The sequence below is a fragment of the Lissotriton helveticus genome, chromosome 5_1, assembly GCF_964261635.1.
Source record: "Lissotriton helveticus chromosome 5_1, aLisHel1.1, whole genome shotgun sequence".
NCBI lineage: Eukaryota > Metazoa > Chordata > Amphibia > Caudata > Salamandridae > Lissotriton > Lissotriton helveticus.
The window spans coordinates 124,202,480-124,218,839 of NC_136065.1; the positions used below are offsets into that span (position 1 = coordinate 124,202,480).

Below are 16,360 nucleotides of genomic sequence, written 5' to 3' on the forward strand. Positions count from 1 at the left end.
AGGGAAATAAGCATTAGCAGGAGGCAAATCAACAAGAGGTAAATCATAGAGTATGGGTCTGATAGAGTGGCAAAAGGGTTCTTTTGAACTGTACTTGAAACACACACTTTAATAAGGCAGCATAAATCAATGTTGCTATGCATGTTGCAGGTTTACATGTTCTTTCGTCTTCAGCCAGTATGAATTCAGTATTCTCCTTTGAGTGCATATTTCTCTCTGGTTCTCACAAGTCTTGAGTCGTACACACAGGCTTTATCTCCACATTTGCAACTTTTGTTAATCTCATTTCTAATTCTAGTCTTTGTTTTCCATGATTTCAATACATTTCCTGACCTTCCACTAAAGCATAATATATTTTAACTAAACAATAACCTATATGACAGCATTATATCAGCTGCAAGAAAAGAAATTATTAAGTAGGAAATTAATTCATTTGAAACACAAAGGGGCCCCTAGAGGTCAGGCCCACATCGTAATGGGCCGCTCAGTTTCCTTTCCGACCGCCTCATTATCATGGAAGTCTTTGGAAAGTAAACCGGACAGCCATTCCGGCTTGCTTCCGATTGGCTCGGAGAGCCCGTCTGCCAGTCGGTAGCCAGCTAGTAGGACAGGTCTTTCCAACCTTGAAATTACAATGCACAGTTTCTGACATGGTTTCCACACCAGCCTGTCCGACATGAAAACCATGTCGGAAAGCATTTTGGGGGCCCTCAGCAGGGCCCCTTTGGGGCAGGTCCTCCACTAAGAGGCCGAGGGACCACCTATCATGCCCCCATGTTGATTCATGCACCTTGTGGCAGGCATCTTGAGGTTCTGCACCTCCCATTTCACTATGGGATCATGTATTATGGCCAGTTAATGGCCGTAATGCATGCTCCCATTATGAAATATAGGAGTGCAACCAAACAGCCTAATGAGGTGTTGGTTAGTCCCAGGACCGAGTCGGTGTCGGCAAGACGGAATCCCGACCAACATCGAAATCAGGCCCAAAATGTTAAAAGAAAAGGTCATGACATGAGCAATGCATTTTTTAATATGTATGTTTTCTCAGCAAATAAAAGAAAGCTTAGGCCAAATTTATGAATGGTTTTCTTTGTGAACAGTAACATTTACCAGCTTTTGATCGAAACAAAATAGTCCTAAAAAACATTTTTCTACGCAAAGTATGCGAAAATAAGAGGTCAAGTCCAGAGTTACATGCTGTAATTTGTGTGAAACTTCTTCATTATTTCACAAAAGAAAAGACAACATTCCTTTCTTTGTTAACTGAAACAGTTCACAGACTTTCAAGCAATCGTTCTTCTAAAAGAAGGGGTTAAGTTGAGGTAAGGCTTTCAAGCATTTTGTGCACTTTTTATTCAAACCATTATTTAGCATCCTGTTAAAAAGCATTTTTAAGATCTACATTAACAAGTATGACTGTGTACTGCATGTTTTTCACTTTTAAATGTGCAATTTTAATACAAGTTGCACGTTAATTCTGCACACTTGTTTTATTTTGTAAGTTTAACAAAAGCACCTTCTCAAGGTTTACAGGTAAACAATAAACACACTACAAAAAAAGAATGCAGGAAGAATGTGGCTATTTAAAAAAAAAATGCCTAATTCTTGTTATAGTCTGTGGTTTCACTGCTGGCCTCGTTGATAAGTAATGTCCTCACCAGGGCTTCTGTGACAGCATAAGGGTCACAGTTGGCCGAAGGTCGGCGGTCTTCAAAATAGCCAAAGCCTTCTTGGGCTACCTGGTGTGGGATGCGGATGCTGGCACCGAGTCGGGCTACACCAGAAGAAAAGTCATGGATTACGGAGGTCCCATTTTGTCCAGTTAGCCGCCGGGAGTTGTCCTTGCCCCCGTGGGGGTCATACACACAGATGTGGTGGTGGTGTCTCTTACTGAGTTTCTCAATGGCATCCTCAATGTATCTGAAGAGAGGAAGAGGGAAAAAGCATAGGCTAGCATTAAAAAACATATGATCATGCTAGACGATATTCTCTACCAACGCCCTCTCAACACGAGGTTCCCAAACCACCCTGACTTCCCTAATAGTTCCACATGTTTCTTTTATGTACCTTAAATGCACACATGTCTCATTTATTATGCTCTCTATGACTTAATTGTGTATTACTAGTCCAATTCTTTTCTTATTTTCTATGTAATGAGCTTAGAACATGATGATATAAGGTTATTACGTATACCTTGTAGAGTCACCCTCTTTTATATTCGATTAAAAAAAATGAACCAAAAAAAAAGCATATGAACACATTACTAGAGTGCTCATTTGAGGTACCTTGCCTGCATGAGGGCTGTTGGCTGATCGTCACGCAGTGGTACAGACCACCACCTTGCAATGAATGAGCCATTCCCATGTGTCATTTTTGATCAACCACGTGGTAGGCTAGAGTTGAGTGACCTCCCTCACTCACCTACCCCAAAAAATAAATGACTTCAGTTAGGCATGCGGTTTCCTACTTCTGTTTGCCATCTCTTCACACTACAGGCGTGTTTTCCAAGTTAACAAAGCAATCAGCTCCATACAAACTGCATCTGACATTGGATGTATAACAGCATCCCTGTACCCTTAGGAAAATACTTCACCATGGCCATGTTGATGGCTAAGCAATGCCACCACATCACGGGGTATATTACCAACAACTAGCGATAATTTTTGTCTCTAACTTGTTTAGAGACAAAAATTATCGCCGCACATCGGCGATTTTTATCGCAGATAAACCTTGCTATTAGCAAGGTTTATCGCAAATGCGATAAAAAACGGCCGCAATGCATGAATATCGCTGAAAAGTCAGCGATATTCATGCATTATCGAGCAAATGCTCTTAGCCATGTTATCCACCTCCCATTGGATAACATGGTGAAGAACTGCTCAGGGCAGGTGTTAGCTTTTGGAGATATTCGCGCTTAGCGCGAATATCTCCAAAAGTTGGTAATAGGAGATAGCGATGTTAGCGACTGTTTCCAGTCGCTAACATCTTGGCACGCCCACTTTGCATGTCATTAGTGATAAATATCACTGACATGCAAAGCGCGGCCCAAGATGGTCGCTATCTCCTATTAGCTGTCACTAACTGGTGTTAGCGACAGCTTGGTAATAGGGAGATAATTTTATCTCCGCTTTCTTGGCTTTTAAAGCCAAAAAAGCAGAGATAAACCCCTTGATAATATACCCCCACATTCCTCTTCAAATGAGGAACAAACACAGTGGACAGCCATCCGCATCCAAAAGCCAGCTAGCTGTCGAAACAATGCTGTCCCACTAGTCCGGTAAACTATTTTCATTCACTCACATCAATATTACAGTAAAATCCTATTGCTTGCCCATAACAAAACCCATTTTTGCCCCTTCTCCCTTCCACTTTCCAGTTGTACTGGAAGATCATACAAACTGCAGCAATTCACCATTCAGAGAGAAAAATAACCCTTTATTTTAGAGTTGTGTTCCACTGAGCCCATAAACAAGTACCATCCAAGGGAATTATGCATATTTGGGTAGGAAAATGATTGGGAGCTTAGACACCACTCATTTCATGATATAACACAAGATTAGCTTCTATAACTTCAATCGTAAAGCTTGAACCAGAACAATTTGAAAACAAAGCTACAGCAGAGTTTGGTCAGGTGACTTACTTGAGCCCACCGGCCTTGCGCATGGGTTCAGTGCTGAAGTTGGTGTGACATCCGGCACTGTTCCAGTTTCCAGCCATCGGCTTGGGATCCAGCGTGGCCACGACCCCAAAGTCTTCACACACTCGGTGCAAAATGAAGCGAGCCATCCAGAGGTGATCTCCAATGATGATCCCTTCACAGGGACCCACTTGGAACTCCCACTGAGCACAAAAAGGAAACAGGACTGCTGGTTTAATTTTACTCAAAGAGAAACATTAAGACATGAATTTAATAAGATGTTCAAAGGGCAGTGCCAAGCCATATGCTAAAGGGCCCCACTGTTCTATGTGCCCAAGAAAAGCACACCTCCACTTGGACTTTGAAACTTTAGAAAGTATTACAGGTGCATTCGACTGACACCCACACTACAACCGGTGGAAGGGCTCAGGGGTTCTTTTTTTTGCGTATGCATATGTTAGGCCACTGCTGGACCTCTAGGCTAATAGCTCCACCTCAGCCATTCACTGACAACCACAGCTAGTACAACCAAACTGATAAATGAATGCACCAAAGCTAGCACCAGAAACATTGCCTCTTGCATCTATCCAGCAAGAGTCCTCAATTCTGAGCATAATCCTGGTTTCCTCACATTCAGTGGCGGCTCCCCCACTAAGGCGGAGGAACGTTGCCCCACTGCTGTGCAGCAGTGAAATAAAGGAAAAATAAAATGATAATAGCTCGACGTTATTATCATTTTATGTTTTCCTGCTGTGGCAGCTTTGCAGGGGTGGGTGGGCTGCTCTGACACAGGAGTAGGGGGTGTGGTGAGCACACTTTGCAAGTGCGCATGAATGTCTGGCTGGCCATCTGGGGCCACCCAAACATTCCTTGTTACTTAGCATGTTCTCCACCTTGGCTGCATTACAGCCTTGGTGGAGAACATGCAGAGGCTCCCATTCCCCGGCGAATGGCTGTGCTCAGACCATTTCTGCAGCGTTGTGATTGGCTTTGGGGAACCTGGGTGTTTACCCATTAGAACGCTGCATTGCAGCATTGTGATTGGCTTAGGAAGTCTGGGTGTGCTTCCTATCCTTTTCCGGTGGTGCTGAGGGATGAGGAGAAGAGACGAGGAGAGACGTGGGGTACGGTAATTTCTTTCTTCTTGTTTTGTTTATTAATTTCACTCTCCTTAACCACCATCCCACCCCCCATCCCCCGCCCTGATACCCCCGATCGGTGCCGGCTGCGACTGCTCAAATAGCTTTTCCACACAGTGAAAAACACTAGTCTATCTGAAAGTCACTTGGGAAGGTGCCCAGAAAAAGCATCTCTTCCCAACGATGGAAGGAAACGGTTACATCTATTTTACACTCCAGAGCGCTTTCTATGTGGACATAAGCCCTTCACTTTGCAGATATAACCTCCCCTCATCCACTGAAATTTCACTGATGTGCACCCCAAATATTAATTGTACACAGTTTCTAGACCCACAGGGAGGGTGACCACAGGTTTTTAGTCAACCCTGAGTTTTGTGGACATATTTGACCATCGTATCGTATCCATTCAGGGCACGGTAAAAGACTCTTTATCATTGTTGCTGCACAGTTAGACCAGGGAATGCAGAGTGCCTGGAGGTAGCTTACTGCACAGTGTACTAGAAGATATGATCACCCAAATGACATAAGACCTAAGGCTTCATACCAACAGCGGTATCTAACAAGGCTGCCTAAGAATAAAATTAAACTTGCACTATCACCTGCTTCCCAGCACCAGAAGAGACCCTATAGGATAAGGTCTTGAGCGCTCTTTTACCATAGGTTTCTTGGCGCTAGACCACTTAAACAGGAATCAGTCACGTTTTTTCAAGAATACCTGAAGGAGCAATAATTCATTTTAGCACGTAGGCTATCTGGCAGAAGCTTCCAGAGCTTAGCTGAGCACACCAATAAGAGATGGCCCCTAACTCTGTTTCTGTGGAATTTTTGAATTGGCAAGTTAGTTGTAGCAGAGTGCAAGGTTCTTGTGGGCGGTGTCTTTAGTTTATTTGCAATTAGAAAAATCAAATAAATCACAGAGCCTGTAAGGATAAGGCTGTGTTGTTGATGAAGAGAGCTTTAAATTAGAAATTGCCAGGAAGCCAGAGTAGTCATCTACCACCTGCCTTCTGACTAAAGGACAATTATGTCAACACTCTTCCATGCACCTTCACAGACAGACCATCCCTCAGCCATCTCCAACAGCATCACTCACACTGCCTTCAACCCCCCTGAGCACCCCGCATACAAGCTACAGACTGTTTCGAACTATTGAGTTAACAAAAAGCTCTGCATTTGAGAACATACATGAGCTCGTCCGGTGCTCACCTGTGATAGAGCGCACACAGCACTCTAAAATGTAGGGGTGCATTATACTCATGGTTTAAACGCATCTATCTATATTTCTATCGTGTGCAGTGTATTACATTTATCAAATGCATTTATTCAACATCGTAAACATAGAATCATAATGTATATCTTTAAATAGGATTTACATGTATTAGAGACACCATCATTTCTGTATGCATATGTGCAGAATGATATTATATTCATAATAATGTAATTGTGTGTTAAAGTTGCCTGCACTGTAGGCCCAGAGTTAAAAGTTGCTGATGGTTTCGAAAGACTCGGTTACTGAAGAAATAATTAAATGTTTTGTTGTGTGTGCCAGAACAGTATGCTCTCATCCCATTGCAGGTACAAAGAATTCAACATCGTTAGTTAGTTTAAGGAGATAACTGGAATGTTTTTGAAAAGTCTGAGAAGTGGGAAGGGAGGATTTCTTCTGTGCCTGGCCTATCGACACTCCAAGGTCACAAGAAGCAAAGAAGATTTAATTTAAGAAGTTATGGAAAATCACCACAACCTTGGAGAATGAAATGATTCGTCACGTGATACATTTGGGAGGGGGGCTGAGTTTTTCCTTGTTGTATTAGGCGCAGGGACAGAAAGACCAGACATCTAGATTTTCGGAGAAGGAACATCCTAAGACCGAGCTCTATAGCATTACGCTAATTTGACCCATTTTGACGTGAGTACTTCTAAGGAAGTCTACAAGTGCGCACACCTTTGAGAAATAAGACAGGGGAACTAGCCAGAAACACCATCAATAAGAGCAGTGTAGGGAAAGATAATTCATGCTTTCCTTCCTAATGAAAAAGGATTTGGATTCAGCATCCATCTTGGGTTATGTACTAATCTTAGGGTTTATGACTTTGTGTCTTCTATGCCGAATCAATTATATGCATAGATTTGGCTCTGTATTGATTTTCTTGTACCTATACTCACTAATTCTCCGTTGTGTATATATTCAGCTATTTTTGGCTTTAGACCCATAAACTAGAATTCGGAGTCTGTGGTCTTTAATGCTTGACTACATTGTAAGTATAATCTTGACATGTTTCTTCCCCTCGACAACTTTCAGCAGGCAAATAAAAGACCATCATTGCTAAATTTGAAAGGTAAGGCAAGGCCCAAATTTGGCTAAATCACCTGAGAAGGCATGCATTCAGCGTTGGTTCCACCGATTTTGACCCCGGCATACAGGCACGCCTTGTAGTGGGACTCTACAATGTCACGTCCGAACATCTTGTCTGCACCTACACCACAGTAGTATGGACCTAGAAGAAACAACCTTCATTAGAACACTTCGTGCTTGTCAGCCATTTATGGAGTAGTAAACCGCAGGCCCAACTGTGAACTAGAGCTGATGGTGTGGACCTCCGGGCCACTCCTCACCTTTCCTGTAAACAAGAACCCATCAAGAAGAAAATTACCTGATTGATAAAAAGAGCGACTCAGGCCTTCATTAAAGAATGCGCTGAAGCGGTAGCCTTCTGAGGCACCGAGGGAAAGTAGCGGCTCCTCTGCAATGGTGGAGGAGTGTCGCTCCACAGCCTGACTCAGAGCTAGTAAATGTAAATTAAAATGATGTTCTTGCATTGTTTTACTTTACATTTGCCGTCTCTTAGACAGCTGTGTTGGGAGGGGCGGGCCGAGGCTAAGGAGGAGGGAGGAGGAGTACTAGTGATCTCCAGTCCCTAAGTGAGCATACGTGTTTTGGCCGGCCGGCCGGCCATCTCAGGCCAATCAAAACACACATGCACACTTAGGTTTCTCCAGCCCGGGCTGGAGAAACCCCACAAACTCCCTGGTCTGAGTAGGGTGTCTTTCCTGCCTGCTCAGAACAATCCCTGTGCTGCAGGATTGTATGGGAGTCCATCCCAGGGGCTGCTGGGACATCACCCAGAAAGAGGAGAAGAAGCGGCACGACTCTGGAGGCGGCCTGCGCTGAAGGTAAGGTACATTTTATTTATATTTTATACAATATTGTCACCCCCCTCCACGCACCACACCCCCTGAGTGACCCCACCCGCACCACAACCCTTTGCTTATGGCAGTCGCTGCCGCTGAGGGACTCGTTTGAGTCTCAATCAAGGCATTAAGTTGAATGTAAAAAGTGTGTGGGGGGCTCTTAAGGGTGTGTGGCCTCTGCAATTAGGGGTGTGGCTTAAAAACATAAAAAATTTCTGTGATTCATACTGTGCCACCAAACGGTATTTTGATTCCTCTCTTATCTTTCTTTTATCGTATCCAGATATTTAACATAACTCACAGCAAAAAAACACAGCCAGGACTATTGGCTTTGTCAATCGTATTAGCTGTTTAAGATAAGTGAGTAAAAGCAATGATTTTGTTGTAAACAATTCATATTAAAAAATTCCAGTTCTGAAATTGTGAGACTGTGAAATAAACATTACTGAGGCTTGTGGAAGGGGTAGAGGTCTGCAGAGTGACTCAATTAACCCTGTCATGTTGACTCTATTTTAGACATGTGCGCCCTTGTTCTCTCCACATCTTGTCCATCTGTGTATCTTGCGCCTCATCTCTTTCCTCCTCAGCACCCTCTTTTCACTCCCTTCTGAACGCACTTTCCTGCATCTCCTTCACTTCACCAACCTCTACACATACAGAGCACCCACTCACCTGTAAGTGTCTCATTTTATTTTGCTTTCTCAATGTTTTGATGTCTCTGTACCTCCTTCACACATATTTGCCCAGTCACAATTCCAACACAAATAGGTAACAATTGTTCTCTGAAGAGAGGCCAAGGATTGGATGACCATGAATTCTTAACACCTTTTTTGATAAAATGACAGGCACAGTAAGAAACTCTCACTGCAGAGTGCTCAGCTACATAGCCCTCAACTCCAGAGCGCTCAATAGAGGCCAGTTATAAACCCCCTAGGAAATGTAAGATCAATTCACAGGGAACTAAATCTCTGACATTCAGTACCTTGCCATTTTCTACATTTATTGTTCGGAAATCGATCAGCGTTTTTGCCATTACAATTAAGGATATGTATGTAGGGCCTGATAGGGACATGTTTCAATATCCGTTTTAATGACTACCGGGTCTGGTACCCGGAGGGACCTGGCCCACCTAAAGCCCTGAGCGAATCATTAGGCATGCCCTAAGTGCTTTACAGGAGGCAGAAATGTTCCATTTTCCCAGTGAGTTAAAGCATGCTGAAACACTGGATGAATGTCTGAGTTATGCACTCTTTATTGGGGAGGGCAGAAAGCATGCTTCGGTGGATTGTGCCCTAGCAACCACAGTAGGTAACAGTTAGATATATATATATATATATATATATATATATATATATATATATATATATATATATATATATATATATATATATATATATATATATATATATATATATATATATATATATATATATATATATATATATATATATATATTACCTACTGGCGGTCGCCAGTAGGTATATATAGTTAGGATTTTTTCTCTATGGGTTTTTTGAAAATTCTATGTCTAATAACTTTGGCGTTTGTGGACGGAATTGGCTGAAATTTTCAGGAAAATGGCACATTTTGTTTCTGAGCAGCCCTTGAAAATTTGGGGGGGGTTCGTCCAGTGGGGGCCGAGAAAAAAGGGGGGTCCCAAAACGCGTTTTTCCCATGTTAATTTCCATAGGGCGGTTGGCCTCACTTTTAGCCCGAACGGCTGAATGGATTTGCACGAAACTTGGCAAAATTGTAGGGACTGGTAGCCCGATGTGCCTTTTGTAGGTCTCAATATATGTGCTCCAGTGGATTTTGAGAAATTAACGTTTAAAAAAAGATATATATCTGTAACAGCGGACTGGGCAGCGGCCCAGGACGCGTACTTTTCGCGCAACGGAGCTTTGTGAAGCGAAGCTGATTGGTTCTCCGGCGTCTGTCAACATTCCAAACAGTCCGTAGCGGCCGCCATCTTGTCTCTCGGTAGGATCGAGAGACAAGAGGAGGTCAAAACAAAGGGGGAAATAACTATAAGGGGGCATAGTAGATCCTCGCTGACCCCCTAGGTTTGATGTGGAGGTTTTAAAAGGGCCCCGCGGGGCAAAAACAAAAAAATAATAATAATAATCGAACGGCTGAATGGATTTGCACGAAACTTGGCAAAATTGTAGGGACTGGTAGCCCGATGTGCCTTTGCTAGGTCTCAATATATGTGCTTCAGTGGATTTTGAGAAATTAACGTTCAAAAAAAATATATATCTGTAACAGCGCACCGCTTCGCGTACTTTTCGCGTTACGGAGCTTTGCGAAGCGAAGCTGATTGGCTCTCCGGTGTCTGTAAACATTCCAAACAGTACGTAGCGGCCGCCATCTTGTCTCTCGGTAGGATCGAGAGACAAGAGGAGGCCAAAGCGAAGGGGCAAATGACCATAAGGGGGCATAGTAGATCCTCGCTGACCCCCTAGGTTTGATGTGGAGGTTTTAAAAGGGCCCCGCGGGGCAAAAAAAAAAAAAAATAATAATAATCGAACGGCTGAATGGATTTGCACGAAACTTGGTAAAATATTAGGGACTGGTAGCCCGATGTGCCTTTGCTATGTCTCAATATATGTGCTTCAGTGCATTTTGAGAAATTAACGTTCAAAAACAAGATATATATCTGTAACAGCGCTCCGCTTCGCGGAGATAAAATTATATCTGTATTACCTAGCTGTTGCTAACACCAGTTAGCGACGGCTAGTAGGAGATAGCGACCATCTTGGGTCCCACTTTGCATGTGAGTGATATTTATCACTAATGACATGCAAAGTGGGCATGCCAAGATGTTAGCGACTGGAAACAGTCGCTAACATCGCTATCTCCTAGGGACTGGTAGCCCGATGTGCCTTTGCTATGTCTCAATATATGTGCTTCAGTGCATTTTGAGAAATTAACGTTCAAAAACAAGATATATATCTGTAACAGCGCTCCGCTTCGCGGAGATAAAATTATATCTGTATTACCTAGCTGTTGCTAACACCAGTTAGCGACGGCTAGTAGGAGATAGCGACCATCTTGGGTCCCACTTTGCATGTGAGTGATATTTATCACTAATGACATGCAAAGTGGGCATGCCAAGATGTTAGCGACTGGAAACAGTCGCTAACATCGCTATCTCCTATTATCAACTTTTGGAAATATTCGAGATAAGCGCGAATATCTCCAAAAAGTAACAGCTGCCCTGAGCAGTTCTTAGCCATGTTATCCAATGGGAGGTGGATAACATGGCTAAGAGCATTAGCTCGGTAATGCATGAATATCGCTGAGTTTTCAGCGATATTAATGCATTGCGGTCGTTTTTTATCGTATTTGCGATAAACCTTGATAATAGCAAGGTTTATCTGCGATAATTTCTGACGGTAAAAAAATCTTTGCAATGCATCGTTAGGGATAAATATCGCTTAACTTTGGTAATATGCCCCAACGTCTGTTAACGTTCGATTCGAAGGAAATCAGGAATTGTTGAAAAACATTGTGTGCGCCATCTTGTCTTTTTTCAAATGCCACACTTTTGTCGTGCACGGCAGCCATTTTAGATGCCTTGACCAGACCCACTCTGTGCACGCTGTCGATCCTTAGCATGGCTCCCCACCCTCGCAAGCATCTCACCCAGGCAGTGGTCACCCCCGCTCTCTGTCTTATGCATGGGTAATAAACCTCCCCCCATCTGCGCTGCTCTTCCCTGAGAATCACACCCTGTGCCCGCCCGACACCTCCCTTTCGCCCTATTCACTACCGCACCCTCTGACACTCCTTTTCCTCTGTGTCCGATTGTCCAGGCCGGTCCTAGGCTATCAGCTAGCCCTGCAGATGTAGTTTATGGCCACAGCTGTAAAGAATCACCCCTCTTCAAAGGAGTTATAGTAGATCAAGGCCCACACTCGATGAGATCCGTCACAGCAGAAGCGTTGCTATTATCTGAAAACCATCCTGTATTGTGATTGGGGAGGGGACCGAGCGTGAAGCGGAAGATTCCAGGGATGACTCTTTGTACATCAAAGTTTTTACAATTATGTGTCACATTAAAAATATATAGCACTCCGACAAAGTAGTAAGATTATAAAACTTTAATAATTTATAAATATATACAAGAAAACAAAAATAGTAATAACATATAAACATTTTTAGGGAAAAACAACGAAGTGGAGGTCGGCTGTGCGAATAGTCCCAACGCAGCACAACGTCCAGATTTCCGGCGTGGGGCGTCGTGGGGGGTGGGTCATCAGTAGCAAACTGTTGTGCGAATAGTTCCAAGGCAGCAGAACGCGCCGAAATCTAGATGACACGAAAGTGATGTCTAGTAAGTTGCCACCCAGCAAATAACGGCGTGGGGCGTCGCGGGGGGTGGGTCATCAGTAGCAAACTGTTGTGCGAATAGTTCCAAGGCAGCAGAACGATGGCACCAAGGTGATGTCCAGTAAGTTGCCGCACTGGTTTTGGTATCCTACAATGCTGCTCCGAATAACGGTGTGGGGCGCCCCGGGGGAGGCGGCGTGAACGGGCCTCTCCAGGTGGAGTCTCATCTGTTTTAGTGGGGCGCCCCTTTACCGTTTCAGTTGCCATTCCGTCCGCTTTTGGTCCACTGTGTCAAAATCCGCCATTCAGCTGAGTTGCGCCCACTCTTGCGGTGCAGCGATAGGCGGCTGCCACAGGACTCTCAAAATGGCGGCAGGCTCTTTCCTTTTTGGGCGTGGTCCACTGAAATGGCCCTGGGACACCTTGGAAATCGGACGCTTGTCTGCTAGGTCTTGGACCCCATTCTCGAAAGCGTCCCCTCCGCCTTGAGAATTCATCAAAAGTTTTGGGGGCCCCGACTCCTGCAGGCTTCTGGTGGGGAGCGGCTGCCATGATTGCTCGCGGAATGACCACGACGGAGCTACGAGATGGTGGTGCTCTCATGCTGACGCCAGTTTAGTCTGAAACATCCAGAAACAAGGTGGGGCTTTCATCGTTTGGGGGAAAAAAAAAGTTTTCATCCAATGAAAAGTGTTGTTTTTAGGTCATATGATCAAGCCTTCCATCATTAGGAAACCAAAAGTAAAATGAACCAATGAAAAGTTTTATAAACAAGTCACATGACCTGTTATGCGGCATAGGGTATAAAATGCGGAGAAAATACGTTGGCACGTGAGGCGGCATCAGTAGCGGACCGATGTGCGAATAGGCCGAAGGCAATACAACGCGCCAAGATCCGGATGGCACCGAGGTGGTGTCCAGCAAGTTGCAGCACTGGTGTGGCCATCCTACAATGCTGAAAGTCGGCGTGGGGCGCCCCGTTGGCCTGTGAGTTTGCGTCAGTAGCGGACCGATGTGCGAATAGGCCGAAGGCAGCACAACGCGCCAAGATCCGGATGGCACCGAGGTGGTGTCTAGTAAGTTGTCGCACTTCTGTGGCCATCCTACAATGTTGAAAGTCGGCGTGGGGCGCCCCGTTGGCCTGTGAGATGGCGTCAGTAGCGGACCGATGTGCGAATGGGGCCAAAGGCAGCGCAACAATATTTTCTGACTGACACCACAAGGCGCTGAGATGCCAAGATCCGGATGGCACCGAGGTGATGTCTAAGTTGCGGACTGATGTGCGAATGGGGCCAAAGGCAGCGTAACAATATTTTTTGTATGGAAGATACCACTAGGCGTTGAGATGCCAAGATTCGGATGGCACTGAGGTGATGTCTAGCAAGTTGGTGTGGTCATCCTACAATGCTGAAACTCGGCGTGGGTCGCCCCATTAGCCTGTGAGATGGCGTCAGTAGCGGACCGATGTGCGAATAGGCCGTAGGCAGCACAACGCGCCAAGATCCGGATGTCACCGTGGTGGTTTCATAGTTGAGAGGCACTTCATCTGCAGTGGGGCGCCGAGATCCGGATGGCACCGAGGTGATGTCTAGCAAGTTGCTGTACTGGTGTGGTCATCCTACAATGCTGAAACTCGGCGTGGGTCGCCCCATTAGCCTGTGAGATGGCGTCAGTAGCGGACCGATGTGCGAATAGGCCGAAGGCAGCACAACGCGCCAAGATCCGGATGTCACCGTGGTGGTTTCATAGTTGAGAGGCACTTCATCTGCAGTGGGGCGCCGAGATCCGGATGGCACCGAGGTGATGTCTAGCAAGTTGCTGTACTGGTGTGGTTATTCTACAATGCTGAAACTCGGCGTGGGGCGCCCCATTAGCCTGTGAGATGGCGTCAGTAGCGGACCGATGTGCGAATGGGGCCAAAGGCAGCGCAACAATATTTTCTGAAGAGAAAACACCAAAAGGTGCTGACATTCCAAGATCCGGATGGCACCGAGGTGGTGTCTAGCAAGCTATGCAGTTGAGTTGTGTGCGCACTTGCGGCGAATAGGTCGAAGGCAGCATAACAATGTTTTCTGAATAGGAGACACCACAAGGCGTTGAGATTCGGTTACCACCGAGGTGATGTCTAGCAAGTTGCCGCACTGGTGTGGCCATCCTACAATACTGCTCCGAATAACGGCGTGGGGTGCCCGAAGGGGGGGGAGCCGGCGTGAATGGGCCTTCCTAGGTGGAGGCTCGTCTGCTGTAGTGGGGCGCCCCTTTACCGTTTCAGTTGCCATTCAGCTGAGTTTCGGCTGCTCTTGATGCTACAGCGACAGGCGGCTGCAAGAGGACTCTCAAAATGGCGGCCTGTTCTTTGGATTTGGGCCTGGTCCACTAAAATGGCCCTGGGACACCTTAGAACTCGGACGCTCGATTTTTTTTTCCTTTGCTGTACATGCAAAAAAAGGTAAATGCCCGGTACGTTACACGCTTCATCTGCCACGATGAACTCTCCAGAGGAACCGAAAAAAAATATAGTTGTGGTAACTATACCATGCATCGTCATATGGAGAGGTGGCACCAATTAATTATAGTGCTGCATAAAAGAGAGATTTGGAGGAGAACCCCTGACCTGCTAGTACATTCATCAAAGAAGTGGCACTGAGAGCTTCAGAGGCAAGGGAAACGGTCCCAAATATTTAGAAGAACTTTGGAAAGATTAAAATGACATGTTTAGATTGTGGCAAATTAATTTCATGTGGACAGATGAGTGTTACTCTAATAAATACAGCATATGAACATCATCATAGTCGATGGTTGGTAGAGACATTTTGACTATATCCTGGACCTGCCCGTCCTCGCCCAAAATGGCGCCGGAATAAATGGGACTCGTAACTCCTTGTTGTGTACTGGTTGCAGACCCTTGAAATCACGAGATACGTATGCAGTTTTGAAGCACATGGCGGGCGGGGACGAGAATTGATTGAATATTTCGACATCCCTATTGATATTAAGTTCTGATGTGTTATTGATTACTGTACTGTTGAAAGTTCGAATTAACGTCACCCATGGTACTTGCCCGCAAATGTATATCTAGATAATTTTATTGTAACTGGCCCTGTCGTATTTTAATTATAAAATGTACGTCCACCGATTCCGTAACTGTTAGACACCTTAGTTCTTGCAACCTAATGGCCCGCCCGTTACGTTCCTCTACAGTGTAAATGTCTATTCATCATATACGATTACAGTTTGCTCTGTGGCAGGCCCACGTGGTTATAGGCTCGTATTTGTATAATGAAATTTTCACAATAAAGGTTTTTAAAAGAAAACATGGTAGTAGTATATACATTGGTAAAGTTTTTAATAATAGTGACTGTTTTAGAATCATTAAAAGGCAAGTGAAATAAAGCAGACCAATTACATGAAGGGTAAAAGGTATAATACGAAGGAACGCAGTAAAGATAAATGGTCAAGGGCTGTTGTGTTTTCTATTCCTGCAACATAAAGTGATCGATAAGAATCTCATATTCAGGCGTATCGGCGACTAAGACAGCAGGTCGACCCTCTTTTGCTCAACGGCTCCGTCATGGAACGAAGAAACGCTCTTTTTCTCGAAAAAAGAATATATTTTACTTGCAGGACAGTTGTAAAATTTCCGGGAAAGTACATTAGCCTGGAACATTATAACATATATTTAAGAAAAAATAATGTTCGGAAGTAATGAAAAGCGTAATTTTTAGGTCATATGACCAAGCCTTTCATCATTACAATAAGAAAAGTAAAATGAACCAATGAAAAGTTTTATTGACAAGTCACATGACTTGTTATGCTTACGTTACGCGCTGCGCGCCCCGGATGACTTCCGGATGCGCTAACGCGGCGCGTCATATGACGCATTACGCGACAACGCAGGTACAGAATATAGTCAAAATGTCTCCACCAACCAGCGGTCGTAACACAACCCCTTTCAGCAGGCTAAATAGTTCTGTTAAATGACAACAGAAGGGACAGGCAACAAGAACCATCAGTCAAAGAGGGGAGGGCTAGTTCTTCTCTACCGGGTTACATTGGG

The 16,360-nt window shown here is 44.6% G+C and overlaps 1 protein-coding gene across 1 annotated transcript in view; it reads right to left on the bottom strand.

Moving 5' to 3' along the window:
* Positions 1-1,591: 1,591 nt before the first annotated feature.
* LOC144753013 (glutamine synthetase-like) overlaps positions 1,592-16,360 on the bottom strand; it is a 73,933-nt gene continuing 59,164 nt past the window's right edge. The window contains exons 4-6 of the mRNA XM_078640820.1: positions 7,150-7,277; positions 3,644-3,843; positions 1,592-1,923 (exon numbers count right to left, since the gene is read on the bottom strand). Coding sequence (XP_078496946.1) covers positions 1,602-1,923; positions 3,644-3,843; positions 7,150-7,277 — 650 coding nt within the window. The 3' untranslated portion in view covers positions 1,592-1,601. The remainder of the gene's footprint in view (positions 1,924-3,643; positions 3,844-7,149; positions 7,278-16,360) is intronic.